Source organism: Capsicum annuum, chromosome 1 (assembly GCF_002878395.1).
Source record: "Capsicum annuum cultivar UCD-10X-F1 chromosome 1, UCD10Xv1.1, whole genome shotgun sequence".
Lineage (NCBI taxonomy): Eukaryota > Viridiplantae > Streptophyta > Magnoliopsida > Solanales > Solanaceae > Capsicum > Capsicum annuum.
The window spans coordinates 134,236,501-134,253,493 of record NC_061111.1 but is presented as its reverse complement, the minus strand read 5'-3'; the positions used below and the strand labels follow the sequence as shown (position 1 = coordinate 134,253,493).

Sequence of the window (16,993 nt, the reverse complement as noted above, 5' to 3'; positions counted from 1 at the left end):
TTCGGCTCATGTTGCTCTTTTGTGGCCTTTGCACACTGAACATCAAGCAAGACAAAAACAGAGGTGTTGCAATTTTGCTTTTTTTTATGCTTGATGATGCCTTGAAAGTATCTTTCCTTCTCCTCTTAGCCACCTTGATCTCTAGTAAAATGTATGGATATGAAATTCTTTTTGATGGAATGACACCCCGATTAGATGTCATTTTCTTTATAGAAGCAGTTAGTCCATTAATAGCATCAATCACTCCATTGTGTTTTGCCTTACAATCTTGACATTTGCATGCAGAACATTCGCTAGATGTCGCAAAATCTGGAGAAAAATTTGTACAGCCAGTATAATCATAATCATAATGGCTTGTTGTTTCAAAAATGGTAAGAGGAGCATCATTAGCCCCAACAGCAGCACCGCTACCACTACCACTACGACTATCATCGTCAACAGCAACAAGCCCACCCTCTAAAATTATTTTTCTTATGATGGTTGTTGCTCAAAACAATTCCATTTTTATTTCATCAATGACCTTAGGGTCCGATAAAGTTTGCACAAACTGGAAAGTAAGAAAAAATGGCATCTTCAACTCTCGATTGGTCGGAACAAGCCACGGATGGATAATCTAAAATAAATCAGTACATATATTAGAATGATGATGAAATCATTTAATCATTAATTAAAACAAAAACTTGATTAGAATTGGATTTACTGCTTCCTTGGGGGTTAAAAAGATCAAAAAATTTTGCATTTCTATCGATTTTAGCCGACAACCATCTCAAGATTCTTGGATAGGAAACTTCTTCCTGGTAGTTCACTTGTTGTCTCAAATAAGGAATGGTTGCAAATGCCCAAGCCTATAACATAACGCCAATAAATCAAAAGCTTTATTGAATAAAAAAATGATGAATCATATCATGATAAAAGAAATATTTACCATGAAGGCCCATGGAAAGCCATATAAGTTTACTCTCTTTAGCGTTAACGGAGTCAATAAATATTGGACAGTCATTTTGAAGCTTTCATAACCCCAAGTATAGATGTTAAATGCCTCAAGATCCTCAGAGAGCTTTATTAAACCAACGCTTATGTTGTTGTTAACGTTTCTCACCCAAAGAATATTATGTACAAATCAAACCAAGCACAATGATTGTTTGTACTTCTTTGAGAGTCCTTTACCTTTCAACGCTTCTATCAAATTTTTATTTTTGAAGCTTGGACGAACAATCGACACCAGGTCATCACGATCACTCGACTTGTCTTTGCCTTTTTAGGTGTACGGGGTATTTTTTTTGGGTCAGAGTAGGTATAACTTGAGAAAAAGAAGGAGGATAATATTTTAGTCCGATAACTATGACAAACTCCTTCCAACCAAAATAAACAGGCATGCCATAGTAATTTATCCACATCTCATCCATCTTTTCTTGTTTTCATACATAAACCTATGCTTGAGAATATCATATACCATTTTTATTTGGAAACGAGCATTTTTGTCCTCCGGCAAATCAAGATATTTCCCAAAGCAGCTTTCCCTGAAATAAGCATCCAATTTTTGTTCTCGAAGTATTTTTCTGAAGGCGTCGAAAGATTTTTCCATAGTTGACTTAACCACAAAATCACCCGTTAAATCTATGGCACCATCGCACTGCATTCTCACAGGATAACGATCAATACTGAAGGTTTTGACCAACTCTTCGGCGGAAGGGATATTAGCATTTGGATCATCTCTTTTGAGATATTCCTCCTCCCCGTGTTCATTATCTTCTGCTCTTGATTGAGATAACGCTTGTAAAGCAAGCTCATAGAGTGGTAGATGTAGCCGAGCTGCTGCACTTGTTTCTTTACTTGGACTTGATTCAGTTTCTTTTATTTTGGGAGTCATATTATCTTAAATTAACAGGAATATAAAATAGATTATAATTGATTAATACATCATTAAAAAGGGATAACAGTAAATCTAACATGCACAACGGTAAAATAACAGTTCCAACAGACCACACATCTGTTGCACCAGGTATGTTATATGTTGCAACATATAACCGACCTGTTGCAAAGAATAGTAAACCATTGGAAATAATAAAAATAGATCTCTAATTTGTTATACCAGGTATGTTGTCTGTTGCAACATATAACTGATCTATTGCAACGGATGAGTAAACCATTGGAAATAATAAAAATAGATCTCTAATCTGTTGTACCAAGTAGTTTATCTGTTGCAACATATAACCGACCTGTTGAAACGGATGAGTAATCCGTTGGAAAAGTAGAAACAGATCATATACCTGCTGCACCAGGTAATTTATCTGTTGCAACATATAACCGACCTATTGCAACGGATGAGTAATCCGTTGGAGATAATAAAATAGATCACTGAACTGTTGCACCGGGTATGTTATCTGTTTTAACATATAACCGACCTGTTGCAATGGATGAGTAAATCGTTGGAGACGATAAAATAGATCACTGAACTGTTGAAACATATAACTCATCTGTTGCAAAATGAGTTATCTGTTGGATCTATATTGTTTAGATTTCTTCCAAATAGAAGAATCGTCTGTCACAACAGATGAATAATTTATTAGATTGTTCATCTGTTGCATCAGATATTTTCTTCTATTGCATCAGATATTTTCTTCTACTGCATCAGATGTTTTCTTCTACTGCATCAGATATTTTCATCTGCTGCATCAGATGTCTTCATCTGTTGCATCATATATTTCGTCTGTTGCAACACTATTTTTACCAAGACAAACAACAAATCAACCCTGCAACACCAACACATCATACACACACACACTAAGAACATCAACTGTGAACAAAAATCACTAATAAATCTGAATCAACATTATGACAACAAAAAGAAGAAATGCCAGAAATTAGGGTTTTATTCAGTCCACATTTCAATACTAGAAGAGTAGTTGGCTCAAGTTCCTCTGTTTCTTTATAATTTTTTACCTGTGAAAAAAGAAATGGGCTGACGAAGAACTCGAAGTTGCTGTCTCCGGAGAAGTCTTCACGTCGATTGACGGTTAAAAGTCGAAAGGAAGCCGGAGGTTGAAGTCGCCGGGGATTAATTGAATGGAGAATTTTGCAGAATTATTCGTTGGGAGAGAGTTGAGAGAAGTTGTCGAGAGAGAGGAGAGAGACTGGTTGATTTGAATTAAAAAGGGGTATGAGTTGATCTGTATTTTTTAAAAGATTAGAAAGTTTTTAAAATATTAATCAAGTTTCCTAATGATGTTTGACCCTTTAAGTTGGTCAATGTCATCAATCCTTTATTCAAGACTTAAAATACATTTTTCCTTCAATTATCTCCACAAAGTGGTACTCTCTCCATTTTGTTTTATATGCTCTCTTTGTTTTTTGTGAGTTAATTTAATTAAATTTCAAAGATAAATTAAATTATATTAATTAATTTATTTTTTAAAAAAATAAAATTTAGATATTCAATAACTATATGGCAAGTAATATAAATTATATAAAAAAAATCAATTTGATTAAAAAATATATTCTAAAATGGGGGTTAAAGTTTTTATCTTCTACTAAAAAAAAAGGGGGGGGGGGGGGGGGGGGGGGGGTAGATATAAAAAGGAAGTTAGGGGAGCAGTACGGCGAGAGAGTATAACCCCGTATAATCCCCATAACCAAACGGCTCTTTAAGATATTGTCGGCACAAAGGTATCTTGTTGGAGTAATAACTATGCTTCACTTTCAACTTCCTTTCAGTTATTTGTTCTTTGACTCACAGTATTACTGACACTTTGTGCTACAAATCAGTTGCTACTTGTTTTATTAGTAATACTGATGCTTATAGTTTACATGTTGATTTCTCAATTATTTGTTACTGTATTTTGTTTGTTAGTTCAGCATAGAGGTGACAAAGACTCTCTGCGAGCTGCTGGAGTTTTGTTTAAATGGGGATTGGACTTCAATTTCAAAGCGTTAAAAAATTGCTATTAATCTTTGGAATTGTTATAGCTTTTTTTGCCCTTCTATCCCAATTACTCCAACTTCCATATGAGAATTACATATATAGTCTTATATCAAATGTTGATGGAGTTGGGTTCGAAGCTGAAACTGGTTTGGCCAATAGGAGTAATGTGGAAGTTGATTCAGTGTTAGGGTTTCAGAAATCGAATGAAAAGAGACTGAATGTAAATTCAACAATAGAGATAAGTACATATTCAAGACAACATGGGAAAATGGGGAATCAATCGGATCAGCATTTGCAGCTTAAGTCACCTGCAGCTCGTCCTAGTGATCGGGACAATGTGATTGAAGGAAGTCGTAATAAGACGATGTCATTGTTACCATTTAATGATAAAGGGTTGATGGAAAATCAGGCTACGGTTTTTAACATTGATGGTGCTTCTATAATGGAGAATAAAAGAAGAAGACCCGCACCAATCTCCTATATGAATACGTTATTGCTGCAGAATTCTATTAGTTTAGTGGTATGAACTATGAATGCAAATGTCAATTCTAAAAAGAGTGAAGATTAGTTACCAATTCGTTTTTGTTATCTAACTGCTTAGTTTTTTTGGTGTAGAGATCACAATGGCGTTCTGCACGCGAAGGGGAACTCCGCAAAGCAAAGCTTCAGATTGAAAGTTCTCCGATAATTAGAAACATTCCAGAAGTTCATGCGTCTATCTTTCGAAATTATTCAAAGTTTAGGAGGTAACTGGATTTGACACTGATTCCTAGTTACCACTTATATCAATGTGTTCATTCTTTAATGTGTTGCGGGATGCTTAATTGCATTAGATATTATTGCAACTCATTTATTCATTACCAAAATCTAGAGTCTTCCTGCTGCTGCAATGTAGTGCAATTATAGCTATCACATTGATTTGACTGATAGGAGATATGGAGGTCGAGGATTAGGGTAGAAGGTCAGTAGTTAATCAAGAGTTGTCTAGTTTTCCCTATCAGTGTTAGTATTATTACCTGTTGTTTCTATTACCTTTTGCTTAGGTTGTATTATTTTGTTATTGCTAGTTCTATTTTCTCCATTTTTCCAGTATGGTTTCTTCACCATAGTATTTCCTTTTCGTATTGTTTTATTATATATGTGTTACTTAGGCGGAGGGTCCATTGGACACAGCCTATCTAACTTCACAAGGTAGGGGTAAGGCTATGTACACTCTACACTCCCCAGATCCACTCGTGGGACTACATTGGGTATGTTGTTGTTGTTGTATTGATTTGGCAGATTGGAAAAGCTTGAGAAAAGTTTATTAAACTGGGAAAATTGATTCCTCCACGTCAAAATATCTGATTTTTTTCCGTATCTGCATTGTTAAAAAGAGAAATCACTTGAATATTCAAGCCTAAGAAAATAATATCTATGTTTTACATGTACAACTATATAATTATTTGCTTTAAACTTAGTCCCATGAGCTGACTAATTGTATTGTTGCATTCGTTTCTGCTTAGTTTTGTTTCAAGGTTACCCAGCTGTTAGAGGTAGCATCCTGTGCTCAGTGAATAGAGTTTTTGGATTTTTTGGTATGAGATTGTGATACATAATAGACATTTCAAAGGCAGTTTCAATTTGTACTTTCATCGAGTCAAAAAATCAGCCTTGTTTTGGGGAAAAACATGCACCAGATGTTGAATTGTTTGATCCTTCTGCAGGAGCTATGATCTGATGGAAAACGTCCTCAAAGTTTATGTTTATAAAGAAGGGGAAAAGCCAATATTCCATCAGCCATATCTGCGTGGTATTTACGCTTCTGAAGGGTGGTTCATGAAACTGATGGAGAAAAACAAACAATTTCTTGTGAAAGATCCCAAAAAGGCCCACTTATTTTATTTGCCTTTTAGTTCTCTAAAGCTAAGAGAAGCTCTATCAAATCAAAATTTTACTCATCAGAAAGAATTGAAAAACCATCTGATCAATTACATCGGAAGAATTTCTAGAAAATATCATTTCTGGAATAGAAGCAGAGGATCTGATCATTTTTTTGTTGCTTGTCATGATTGGGTATGCTCTCTCTTGAACTCTATCCCGTTGTGTTGCCTTCCATCTTGCTTTGGCAGTCTAATTGTGCCGATCTGCTCATTCTCCCCAGAAACCTCTTTCTGACAACTTTACGGAAGAGAAAGAATAAAGTAGTCATTTTTTCCTTTTCAATAAAAAGTTTATAGTCAAAGCATGTAATTACATTTTCTTTTCTTTCATATCTTTGGGGAAAGGTAGAGTTTTGAAGAATTATCAGAAGTTTTCTGAATCTGCAACTTGGATGGCGCCTTTTTTCACAAATCTGGATTACTATCTCCTTCAACACTTTATGTTGCTGTGAGGTATCCATCTATCATTTTTTTTCTAAAAGTAAAAGTATGTTATAGGCGCCCCGACTCACGAGGAAGAGCATGGAAACTTGTGTTAGAGTTCTCTGCAATTCAAATATAGCTGGAGGCTTCAAGATCGGGAAAGATGTTTCTCTGCCAGTAACCTATGTTCGTTCAGCTGAAAGCCCGCTCAAAGATTTGGGAGGAAATCCTCCTTCAGCAAGACCTGTCCTTGCCTTCTTCGCTGGAGGCATTCATGGTTATCTCCGTCCTATCTTGATGCAACATTGGAGTGGCAAAGAACCTGATATGAAGATTTTTGGGCCTATGCCTCGTGATCCTGGGGGTAAAGCAAAATATAGAGAACTTATGAAAAGCAGCAAATATTGCATCTGTGCCAGGGGTTATGAAGTCCATACCCCAAGAGTTGTGGAGTCCATACACTACGAGTGTGTGCCTGTGATCATATCAGATAACTATGTGCCGCCTCTCTTTGAAGTTCTCGACTGGGCATCATTTTCTGTCTTTGTTTTGGAGAAAGATGTTCCAGATTTGAGAAACATCCTTCTTTCAATTACTGAGGAGAAGTACAGGGAGATGCAGCATAGGCTGAAGATCGTTCAACAGTATTTCCTTTGGCACAAAAATCCTGTAAAGTATGACTTGTTTCACATGATCCTTCATTCAATTTGGTACAACAGGGTATTTCATGTAAAATCTAAATAAGTTTGTGAAAGGACTTGGAGATTTTTTATATGGAGGGATATCGGTAGAGGAGAAAATCCCATTAAACAACTTAACAATAGATTGAACAGCAGAGGAGACATGGATATCCCAGATGATTTGAACAAATGAATGATCATATGTGGTACCAGATATGATCAAACTCTGCTAATACATTGGATAGTGCCTGCCTGGTAACTGCTTAAAGCTTAATTAGTGAACTGCTGTTGTGGCGAGCTCAAGTAAGCACTAAATGCTGATGCCTGATAGTATCCCTCCGCTTCCGTCCTGTGTATACTTGTATAATAATTTGATTATTTATTTGTCTATAGAAGAATTCTTAGCTCTCTTCTTCGTGACTTCCAAATTCTTTGCTAGCCTGTCAGTTTTTGAGATTTGATTCATTTCTTCTCTCTTTTTCTCAAGTCTTGTTCTTGCATTACTGCATTGAAGGAGCCATTGGCCTTTGAATGACGGAACAGATTTTTATACGTATCTCTGGAAGGAATTTGATCTAAAAACTTTCTCCCCTCTCCATGTAAAAGTGGAATTTATTACCCCTGATGCATTACTTGTTTATGGCAAAGATTAGGTGTGTGCATCGATCGGTTCGGTTTGGTTTTATGTGTTATTGGTTCGGTTTATCGGTTTTCGATTTTTAAATATGTAAAACCAATAATCAACCAATAAGATATTGTCTTATCGGTTTTTGGTCCATACCGGCTCGGATTTTGGTTTAATCAATAATAAAATACTTATAAAATAGAAATAGTAACAACTAACATAAAAAAATGAATCTTAGTTACCGCTAAAATTCTACGCAATGCATTTTAGTTTACAAGAATCTTTAAACTTGAACTGAATATTAGTTTAAAAGAAAAAAAAATCCTAATGAGAAAATGGTCAAATACCCCCAAACCTTTATCCCAAATCTTAACTACACACTCAACCTTTTAAAGGGTTCTATTACCTCCCTGAACTTATTTTTACCGAATTTATTACCTCCAAGTGCTGACGTGTCATTGCATGTGACTACATGCGCCCATGACTTTTTTTCACTTTAAAATCATTATTTTTTTATTGGCACGTCATTATTTTTAATAATTTAATTATTATTTTTCTTTATTCTTTCTTTCTTTCTTATTCTTCCTCCTTTTCTTCTTCCTTCTTCTTCTTCAAGAACTCAACAATGATATCTACTCTAAGACTAATTTATCATCTTCTCCGATATATTAGACTCGTGAATTTACTAACCTCCCAATTCTTAATATTATTTTTTGCGGACTACTGACTAACAAAAAAATTAACATTAACATTCAATAATCTATTCCTTCCCTATTCCTGCTTCTTTTTCATTCCTTTTTTTACCATGGACGTAACAGGAGCTATGTCCTTCAATAATCCATCAAAAACTGAAATCACACATACTGAACCCATTCCTTCAATAATCAATTTCATCCCTTCCAAAATACTGAATCCATTTCCATTGTCAAAAAAAAAAAAAAATTGAAATCACAAAAATGGGTATCTCCAATTCCATCAAAAACAACTCAACTAACATTTACTTCAACACAAACACGAAATGGTCTTCTTCCATTCTATGGAGTTGTTGTCGTCAAATTAAAAAAAAAACTGAAATCACAAAATGGGTATCTCCAATTCCATAAAAAAACAACTCAATTAACAGTTACTTCAACATAAACACGAAATGATTTTCTTCCATTCTATCGAGTAGTTGTCATCAAAAAAAAAAAAGTGAAATCAGCAGCGGCCATGGCAGGGATTAGCGGCTGAAAAAGTGAGATTTTTGATAGTTTGTAATTGAGAGAGAAGAGAAAAGAAAAAAATGAAAATGAAAAAGATGAGAGAATAAAAGAGAAAAGAAAAATATATAAGGGAAAATAATTAATTTTTAGATTAAAAAAATGACGTGGCATTACTGTTCAGCGTGTGCATCACATCGCATCAGAAATGACTAGTTGTCCTATTTCGGGGGTGTATATATTCCACTTTAAAATAGTTTGGGGGTAATAAATTCGGTAAAAATAAGTTCAGGGGGTAATAGGACCCTTTAAAAGGTTGAGTGTGTAGTTGGGATTTGGGGTAAAGGTTGGGGGGTATTTGACCATTTTTTCAATCCTAATTGTTGGAAGTTATAAATGTTTCAAGCTTTTCAATACGATTATGACCGAGCTTTATATTGTGCCTTTGTTGCCCTGAATAGGTAAATACTTTGTGAATCAATGAATTGTGAATAAGTAGCGCATATAATATATATACATACACATATCTATCTATATATATACTAGTTTAGGTGTACGCGCTTAGCGCGTGTACCTCACTTTATTGAGTTCAAACGTTACACTAAATAGGATATTTGTTTAAATAATAAAGATGAATATACTAATTAAATTCAACATCTTCTGAAAAATTTATTTAATTAAACATAACCTTTACAAGAAAAAATTCTCAAAGCTGATCGACATTTATCTACCATGTAAACTGCAATAAAATACTATGATAATAGAGACATCAAACCAATATAATTAAATTAACCTTTACACAAAAATTTTCTCAAAATCGTCCGACACTCATCTACCATCTGTAAACTATAACAAAATAATACGACAATAAAGATATCAAAATAATGCAACTAAACTTTACCTTTAATTTACACCAAAATTTTTATCAAAATAGAGATATAAAAAACAATGCAATTACATGTTTGATATGTAATATTTTTACATCATTTGAATATATATAAATTTATTTTAGCATCATTACTATTGTAATCATTTTATTTTTTTGTACATAATTTTATTAAAAGTTTGAACGACCTTACAAATATTATTTGAACTTTTTTTCCTCCATTAAAAGTCTTCACTTTAAATAAAATCATTTTTTCACTATTTTTTACTATTTAGGAGTTAAAAATTAATTAAATATTTATCATCATAATTAATGAAAACTAACTTTTCTTCCTAACCACTTAAAACATTTATTTTAAAGATGGACAAATATAAGGGGGAGGAAAAGAAACGTCCAACCAGGTTGAATTTATATACCCTATTAACATAGTTTTCTTTTACTTGTCCTAAAAATAATATCTTGTGCACCTCAATATTTATAGAAGTATTTTTTTAATAGAGTCCTATTTTAAGAGTATTTTTCTATCCTATTTTAGGAGTATTTTTCTAACTGATCAGTACAAAAAAAATATTAATTAATTCTCCTTCCATATATTTTAGGAGTCTAGTTAATACAATAAAAATAATTAAATACTAATTTAAAAAAAATAGTATAAAGACAGTTTTGTCTAAAGGAGAGTCTTTTTAATAAAGGATAAAAAGTTCAAATCACTTTTCTAAAGGTGTTCACACTTTTAATATATTATAGGATAAAAAGTTCAAATCACTTTTCTAAAGGTCTTCACACTTTTAATATATTATAGATATAGATATAAATATAGATATAGATATAGATAGATAGATAGATGGAGAGAGATATTTATATATATATAACATAAATAGGGATAAAATAATAATAAAGTGTATCCTTATTGGGTTATCGGTTTAACCGATAACCCAATAAGCTAAAACCGAAATCGAACCATCTATTCAATAAATTTTTTTATAAAATCAATAAAAAATTATTAACTCAATAACCTAATAACATTTTTATCGATTCGATTTATCGGTCGGCTCGATTTTTGCACACCCTTAACAAAGATTGTAGCGGAAGTTGGTTATGAATGGGCCTGAACCAATATCAGCAAAGCAGCCCAATACTGGATTACGTTGTCAGTTTGGTACAGACTTCTTTGAATAGCTGAACAAGTTGCTAAACATTTCATAGTTTGCTCTTACTTTCCCTCAGTTTGGCATCTCATTGATCCAAGAGAATGGAGAAGCTGATTTATGTCATTATTTGTAATGATTTTGTGCAACAATCATGTCTTTGCAATCAATTTTCGAACGATCTCAATTGTCTTTATTAGCCAGAAGTAGTAATTTTGAGACTAGTATGTCTCTAATTATCGTGGTTAGCACGAGAAGGCGACATAATTAAGTAAATATAAGTATGCCGTCTCTCAAGCTTAAATTTATCGGTGAGATGGTCACATTTCAACATGATATTTGGTACAAATAGATGTCCTATAGATTAAACACTTGTAATCAAAATGATTTTCACGTGCTTGATTCATGAGAAAAATTCAAGCCACACTTCAATGTTCCACAATGAGTTACCCTCTTAACTACATAGTGTATAACTTCAGGTATTTATAGGAACTAGTTTAGGATACGTGCGTTCCACATGTATTCAATGCTAAAAAAGAAAGTTGCATTTATTCAAATCAATGAGTAGACGACTTTAAAAATATGTTTAAATACATTAAAATAATATATTTATATTAAAAATAAACATGAAAGAAAAAAATATAACTCTTGAAAAAATTAATATATCTGAAGTTTTAAAATTAAAACTTTAATAATTGCACTTTTCTAATACCTCGATCCCTAGGAGCTCTCATCTTTTTGCTCATTTAGTTACTCGAAATAGTCATTTAATTATTTTTGTATAATTAGGGGTTTGATATGAAACAATCGTACTATTTGGTTACATTTAGATTTAGGAGTATATTTGAGTTTTACTGAACTTTTAACATATAAACAGTCGTATGGGTCGAAACAAAGAAGATTGAGAGAAATTTGTCCACGCACACAATTATAAATGAGAAATCATATTATATACAAAAAGTTTTCAAAAGTGATGAAGTCAAAATTTTCGTTAACGAGGTTCAAGATATAAAGAATTAAACACGTGCAAGGTATTCAACATCAACTATATAAATGTAAAAATTAATTTTAACCTTAAATATATAGTATAATTTTTTATTCAAAGGAGTTAGGATGAAAAATATGAACCTTGATACGGAGTTAATGACAAATTTGGAGAATAACTTAAGTAGATCATTAAGCTTGCGATTGTCAGAAGTGAAGTGATCAACAAGCCAAGGATCATCTAGACATTCTTTCGTACTCAACTATCATGTTTCTAGGCTAATTGATATTTCATCAAACGGAAATAGGAGATGAGGACAACAAAAGAGATAAGAGAAGTATAATTAGAGAAACAAAAGAAAGTTTTCATTAAGTGGCTTGTTGAACTAAACAAACCTGATATTCCATATTTGTTACTTATCTTTGGTTGTAATCGTACATGATTTGATTTTTCTATTATTTGGACTCTTACCTTTGACATCAAATTTAAATATTTTGTTATTCATCACATAAGCTGCAAAATGTATCAGGATTCTAGATACTCGTGTAGTTTAGTCTTGGTGTGATAACTTTGCTAGTTGTACATTTTCAGAACTATTTATTCGGAGTTTCAGGAAAAAAATTAATCTAGAGGATTCGTTCGACATTTTAAAAAGTAGTCCATAAAGAAATGTTCAATGACATGGTTACCAAACTATACTCCTAATTACCCTTGTTTCATCTCGCTTTGTAAGATCATTAACACTAAATATAAATATATAGTCTTTAAGAAGTTCTAACGGACTTTAGAGTTTGAAAATAGATATGCAATTCATGAGATTAATAATTGGTCTTATTATGCACCAAAATCGAGTGATTGTATTTAAATAGAACTTCTATAAAAATAATTTTTTTAGAAGAAAACAAAAGAAGTGATTCCTATAAAATTTTGGATCTAAACTTTTTCATTTTATTCTTCTGTAGACAAAGGTTTTCAAGAAACCTCTACTCATATATTTTTAGCGATAAATCTAATGAATTTTCCATTTAAAAGGATTCTGTACTTAAAAAAAAAAAAAAATTCTTAAATTACCTTTACACGAATTATACTTTTAAAAGGATTGTGCATCTAAATACCTTCACACGAATTTATTTGTAAAAGAATTGTGCATCTAAAAGGATAATTAGCTTACATGTATTTTTATTTTTATTTTCCACATATGTAGGGCTCAACAAAATTTTCCATAAATTAGGAATCTTTTCTTTAATTTTTTTTCCACATATTTATTATAGTCAACATTTTATATTATAAAAATAATAATATTATAATTGTAGGAAAAAGGTAAAAAGACGATTTTATCTATTGCAAAGACTTTAATGAAGGGCAAAAAATTCAAACAATATTTTTAAGATTTTCACACTTTTAATATAGTAACTTTAAAAATATATATAAATACATTAAACAATATATTTAAATTAAAAATAAACATAAACAAAAAAGATTTAAGCTTTTGAACATTTAATTATTTCTGTAATAATTAGAATTTTGATATGGAAAAATTATTATTTAGTTCCATTAAGATTTAGGAGTATATTTGAGGTTTACTGAATTTTAATCTGAAAAATAATAATAGTGTATAAAAAAAAGCACAGAAAATAATGTTAGAATAGAAGCTACCTTTCATGTGCATAAACCTCGACCACCTAAACCCACCTTATTCCATATTTGATGTACTTTTTTGGCCCAAAACAAATACACCAAAGCTCATTTGTTGAGTTTTCAAAGGTAAAAATCTAAATGGTACAATTATGTATACTGTATGTGTATGTATATTATGTCAATTAAAAATTATATAGTTGAATTATGTAAAATAAAATGACACTAAATAGATGCAACTTTATTTATTTGAGGGAAAAACTTAATTATATTAGATAGATTAATGAAGAAGAAGAAATTATGTCATTCAAAAATCCTCCTAAGTAATAATACAAGCATTAGTAGAATAAAATCATAAAATAAAATCTTGCAAAGAACAGAAATTCAAACAACATATATTTTTAATTTCAATAGTAGTGATCAGCTTATAGCTTCTTCCCACGCATCTTCACAAAAGTGTTATAATCCAATACTAATATATATAGACCATTGCTAATTAATCAAACTGTATATAGACACGATTCTAATTGAAATCTAAAAGTTCACTATGAATTAAATTTTGAACATTAATATAATTCATATAAGTATGGGTAACTTTAATTATTTTTCTCGTCTAATAATTATAGCAAATTTTTTAAAGACACTCTTTTATTAATTGTGTTCATAAAAAGAACTATTAAATCAAAGTTGTTCATTATTGATGTGCATGAAGGCTACATTAAAGAGTGGTAGTAAGATTTTTGTATTAAAAATATTATTCAGTCACATGTATAGGTAAGAGGAGGCATTAAGAAAATTATGGTGGTTTGAACTTGAGGAACATACTGCTGACACAATGGCATTCATTTGTTGGGTTATGAAATCCTTCACCTTTAAAAACAAGATCAATATGGCCTCCACGAGCTGCACAACAGTCTGGATCTGGCAGATAATCATGCAAATCAGGTGTTAGAAATGTTCGAAAAAGAAAAAATACTTTCACTCTGTAATTTTAGCAACTGTAGCATTAGAAATGAGGTCGATAGAGCACTCAGTTTCTAACATATTGAGGTTGGGAGTCTGAGTCATCAAAAGAGAAAATTGAAAAAGAGTTATGATAAAATGATCTATAAATAGTTAGAAAGTAAAAAGACACATACTGATCTAGCTAGAATATATTGAGAAGATCATATTGCGATTTATGGCACCGGAAAGACCCGCATAAAAAGAAGGCCGATAGTAACCGATCATAAAATACAATCAGATTATACGATAATCGAGATACCAATCTTTACACAAAAAAATTCTCAAATTCGGCCGATGACATTCATCTACCACCTGTAAATTACATCAAAACAATACGATAATAGAAATATAAAAAAAACACAATAAAATGTAACCTTTATAAAAAAAAATTCCTCAAAGCTGGATCAAACATTCATCTACTGACTGTCTTAAAAAACAACAACAAATACTCACATGAGGAAATAAGCATAAAACAACATTCGATAGAATTGTTGAACTCAAAGGTGGAAGAGATTGCGACACCATTCTCCCACAACACCTAATGCTTCATCATCATTATTAAATGTTCCTATTACCCATGCCTTTGCCCCAACAACTGTCATACTATCCTGCAAGAAGCAAAAGAAGACAAAGTTAGATAACTAATTAGTAGCATCAGTTTTCCAGATGTAGATTTGTTGTCATCATATTTCATCAAGCATGAGCTTGATATGCCAGTCTCAAAGCCGATCGACATTCATCTGCCGTCTGTAAACTACAACAAAACAATATTATAATAGAGATATCAAAATAATATAATTAGACCTAACCACAACGAATTTACATTAACTTGAAAAGAAACGAATTTTACATGAACTATAATGAAACAATACGATATGTGAGATATTATGTTAACCTTTACACATGATTATCGAGATACCAACCCTTAAACCAAAATTTTACATAAACTACAACTAAACAATACGATATTTGAGATAAGATATTATGTTAACTTTTATACACAATAATTGAGATATCAACCTTCACACAAAAAAGATCATAAAGTCGATCGATATTTTTCTATCACCTGTAAACTACAATAAAACAATATGATAATTGAATCTAGTCATAACGAATTCTGCAAAAATCTAAGGAAAAGAAACGAAAAAAAATTTAGAGGGAGAATATAACCCTAAAATTGATAGTAAAGCAGTTACAACCGTATCATCTAAATATATATACACATATAATGGTGGTCGTATCTCATATTACAAGAGAGTTGTGTATTTATATTACAATTCTAATTATGGTTCTAAATATTAGAATTGTAATTAAATAATAATTAGTTAAAAAAAATAGTAAAAAGATAGTTTAGTCTATTGGGTAGATTTTTAATGAAGGGCAAAAAGTTCGAATCACTTTTCTAAGGGTCTTCACACTTTTAATATATTATAGATTCTTTCTTTATATTAGTGAAGTTTTTCTTTTGTAAATCCGTAACCTCTATTTTCGAGTACGCACTGGGTAACCCAAGAGTAGCAATAGCTTGAAACCACAAATTAGATATAAATGTTAAACTAACATAGAAACACACCACAGATTCACATAAACCAAGAACACCTATAAAGTAAGGAATATGTGACTAGAAAGATGCGTATCAACTAACTGGAGATGGTTTGTCCGCCATTACAACATGTAACCGAAGACGAACAAGGCTGAATCTTCCTCTCCTTTGCTTATAACGGCTGACAGCTTATGGGAATACGTCTTATGTTAAAGCCAGGAGAGGGGACCTAGCCTTATATTTATAGGCTTAAAATCCTTAACCTAGTGCACCCCCCATTATGGGCTCACAGGTTTACTACAGGCCTACACTATTGCCAGCCCACACCAATAACATGGAATGGATACAGGCCCATATAGAATCCGTATGAATACACGGCCTGTGTCTTATCCACCAACTAATAACATCAGCCCGTTTTACTTTTAACATAATAAAAAGTTAATGTTAAGTCCACATAAAATAATAATTCTAACATTCTCCCACTTTTAAAGAAAAGTTTTAGAAAGCTTATTTTTATGAAAATGACTCTCGGGCTGAATAGATAGTGGCCATAAACATTTAGTGGTGGAACGTTATTTCCAACATAGTTCAGTCAAGAAAAACATCACTGTTGAACTGCAGCAGTACTTGCATCAACCAACGACACAAGACCAGTCCACAATTACTAACACTGAAGTTTCGGAGACATAAATTAAATGATGTGGTAGTGTAGCAAGAAATAGCCAACATGAACTCCAAATTGAGGCTATTTCATTGTTAGTCCTTCAAACAATTTTTCATATCAACATGTACGCTTAAAATCAACATGCGTACTATAGAAAAATCATCACCGCGATTTTTGTTACAACATGTGTGAGCACTAAAACAACATATGCTCCATAAAAAAATCTTGATTTTCAAGGTTCAACATGTGCAACATATTACATGGTGCAACAACCAGAAAATCCATAAAGTAGAATGACATACCATATATGTCTCCAAAAGAAAGATCCAATAAAACAACAATATGATCTTATCAAC

The 16,993-nt window shown here is 32.0% G+C and overlaps 1 protein-coding gene across 2 annotated transcripts; it reads left to right on the top strand.

Annotated features, from left to right (window-relative positions):
- Positions 1 to 3,582: 3,582 nt before the first annotated feature.
- On the top strand, positions 3,583 to 7,412 carry LOC107879635 (probable glycosyltransferase At5g03795). Of its 2 annotated transcripts, none has more exons than XM_047397071.1 (5): positions 3,583 to 3,666; positions 3,856 to 4,442; positions 4,538 to 4,668; positions 5,629 to 5,977; positions 6,343 to 7,412. In XM_047397071.1, exons 2-5 carry the CDS (start codon positions 3,903 to 3,905, stop codon positions 7,009 to 7,011), a joined length of 1,689 nt encoding a protein of 562 aa, XP_047253027.1. In that variant the 5' UTR covers positions 3,583 to 3,666; positions 3,856 to 3,902; the 3' UTR covers positions 7,012 to 7,412. The 2 variants fall into 2 exon arrangements, with proteins under 2 accessions (XP_047253027.1, XP_016582123.1); XM_016726637.2 differs by having other exon boundaries at positions 3,585 to 3,666; positions 3,851 to 4,442.
- Positions 7,413 to 16,993: the final 9,581 nt, after the last annotated feature.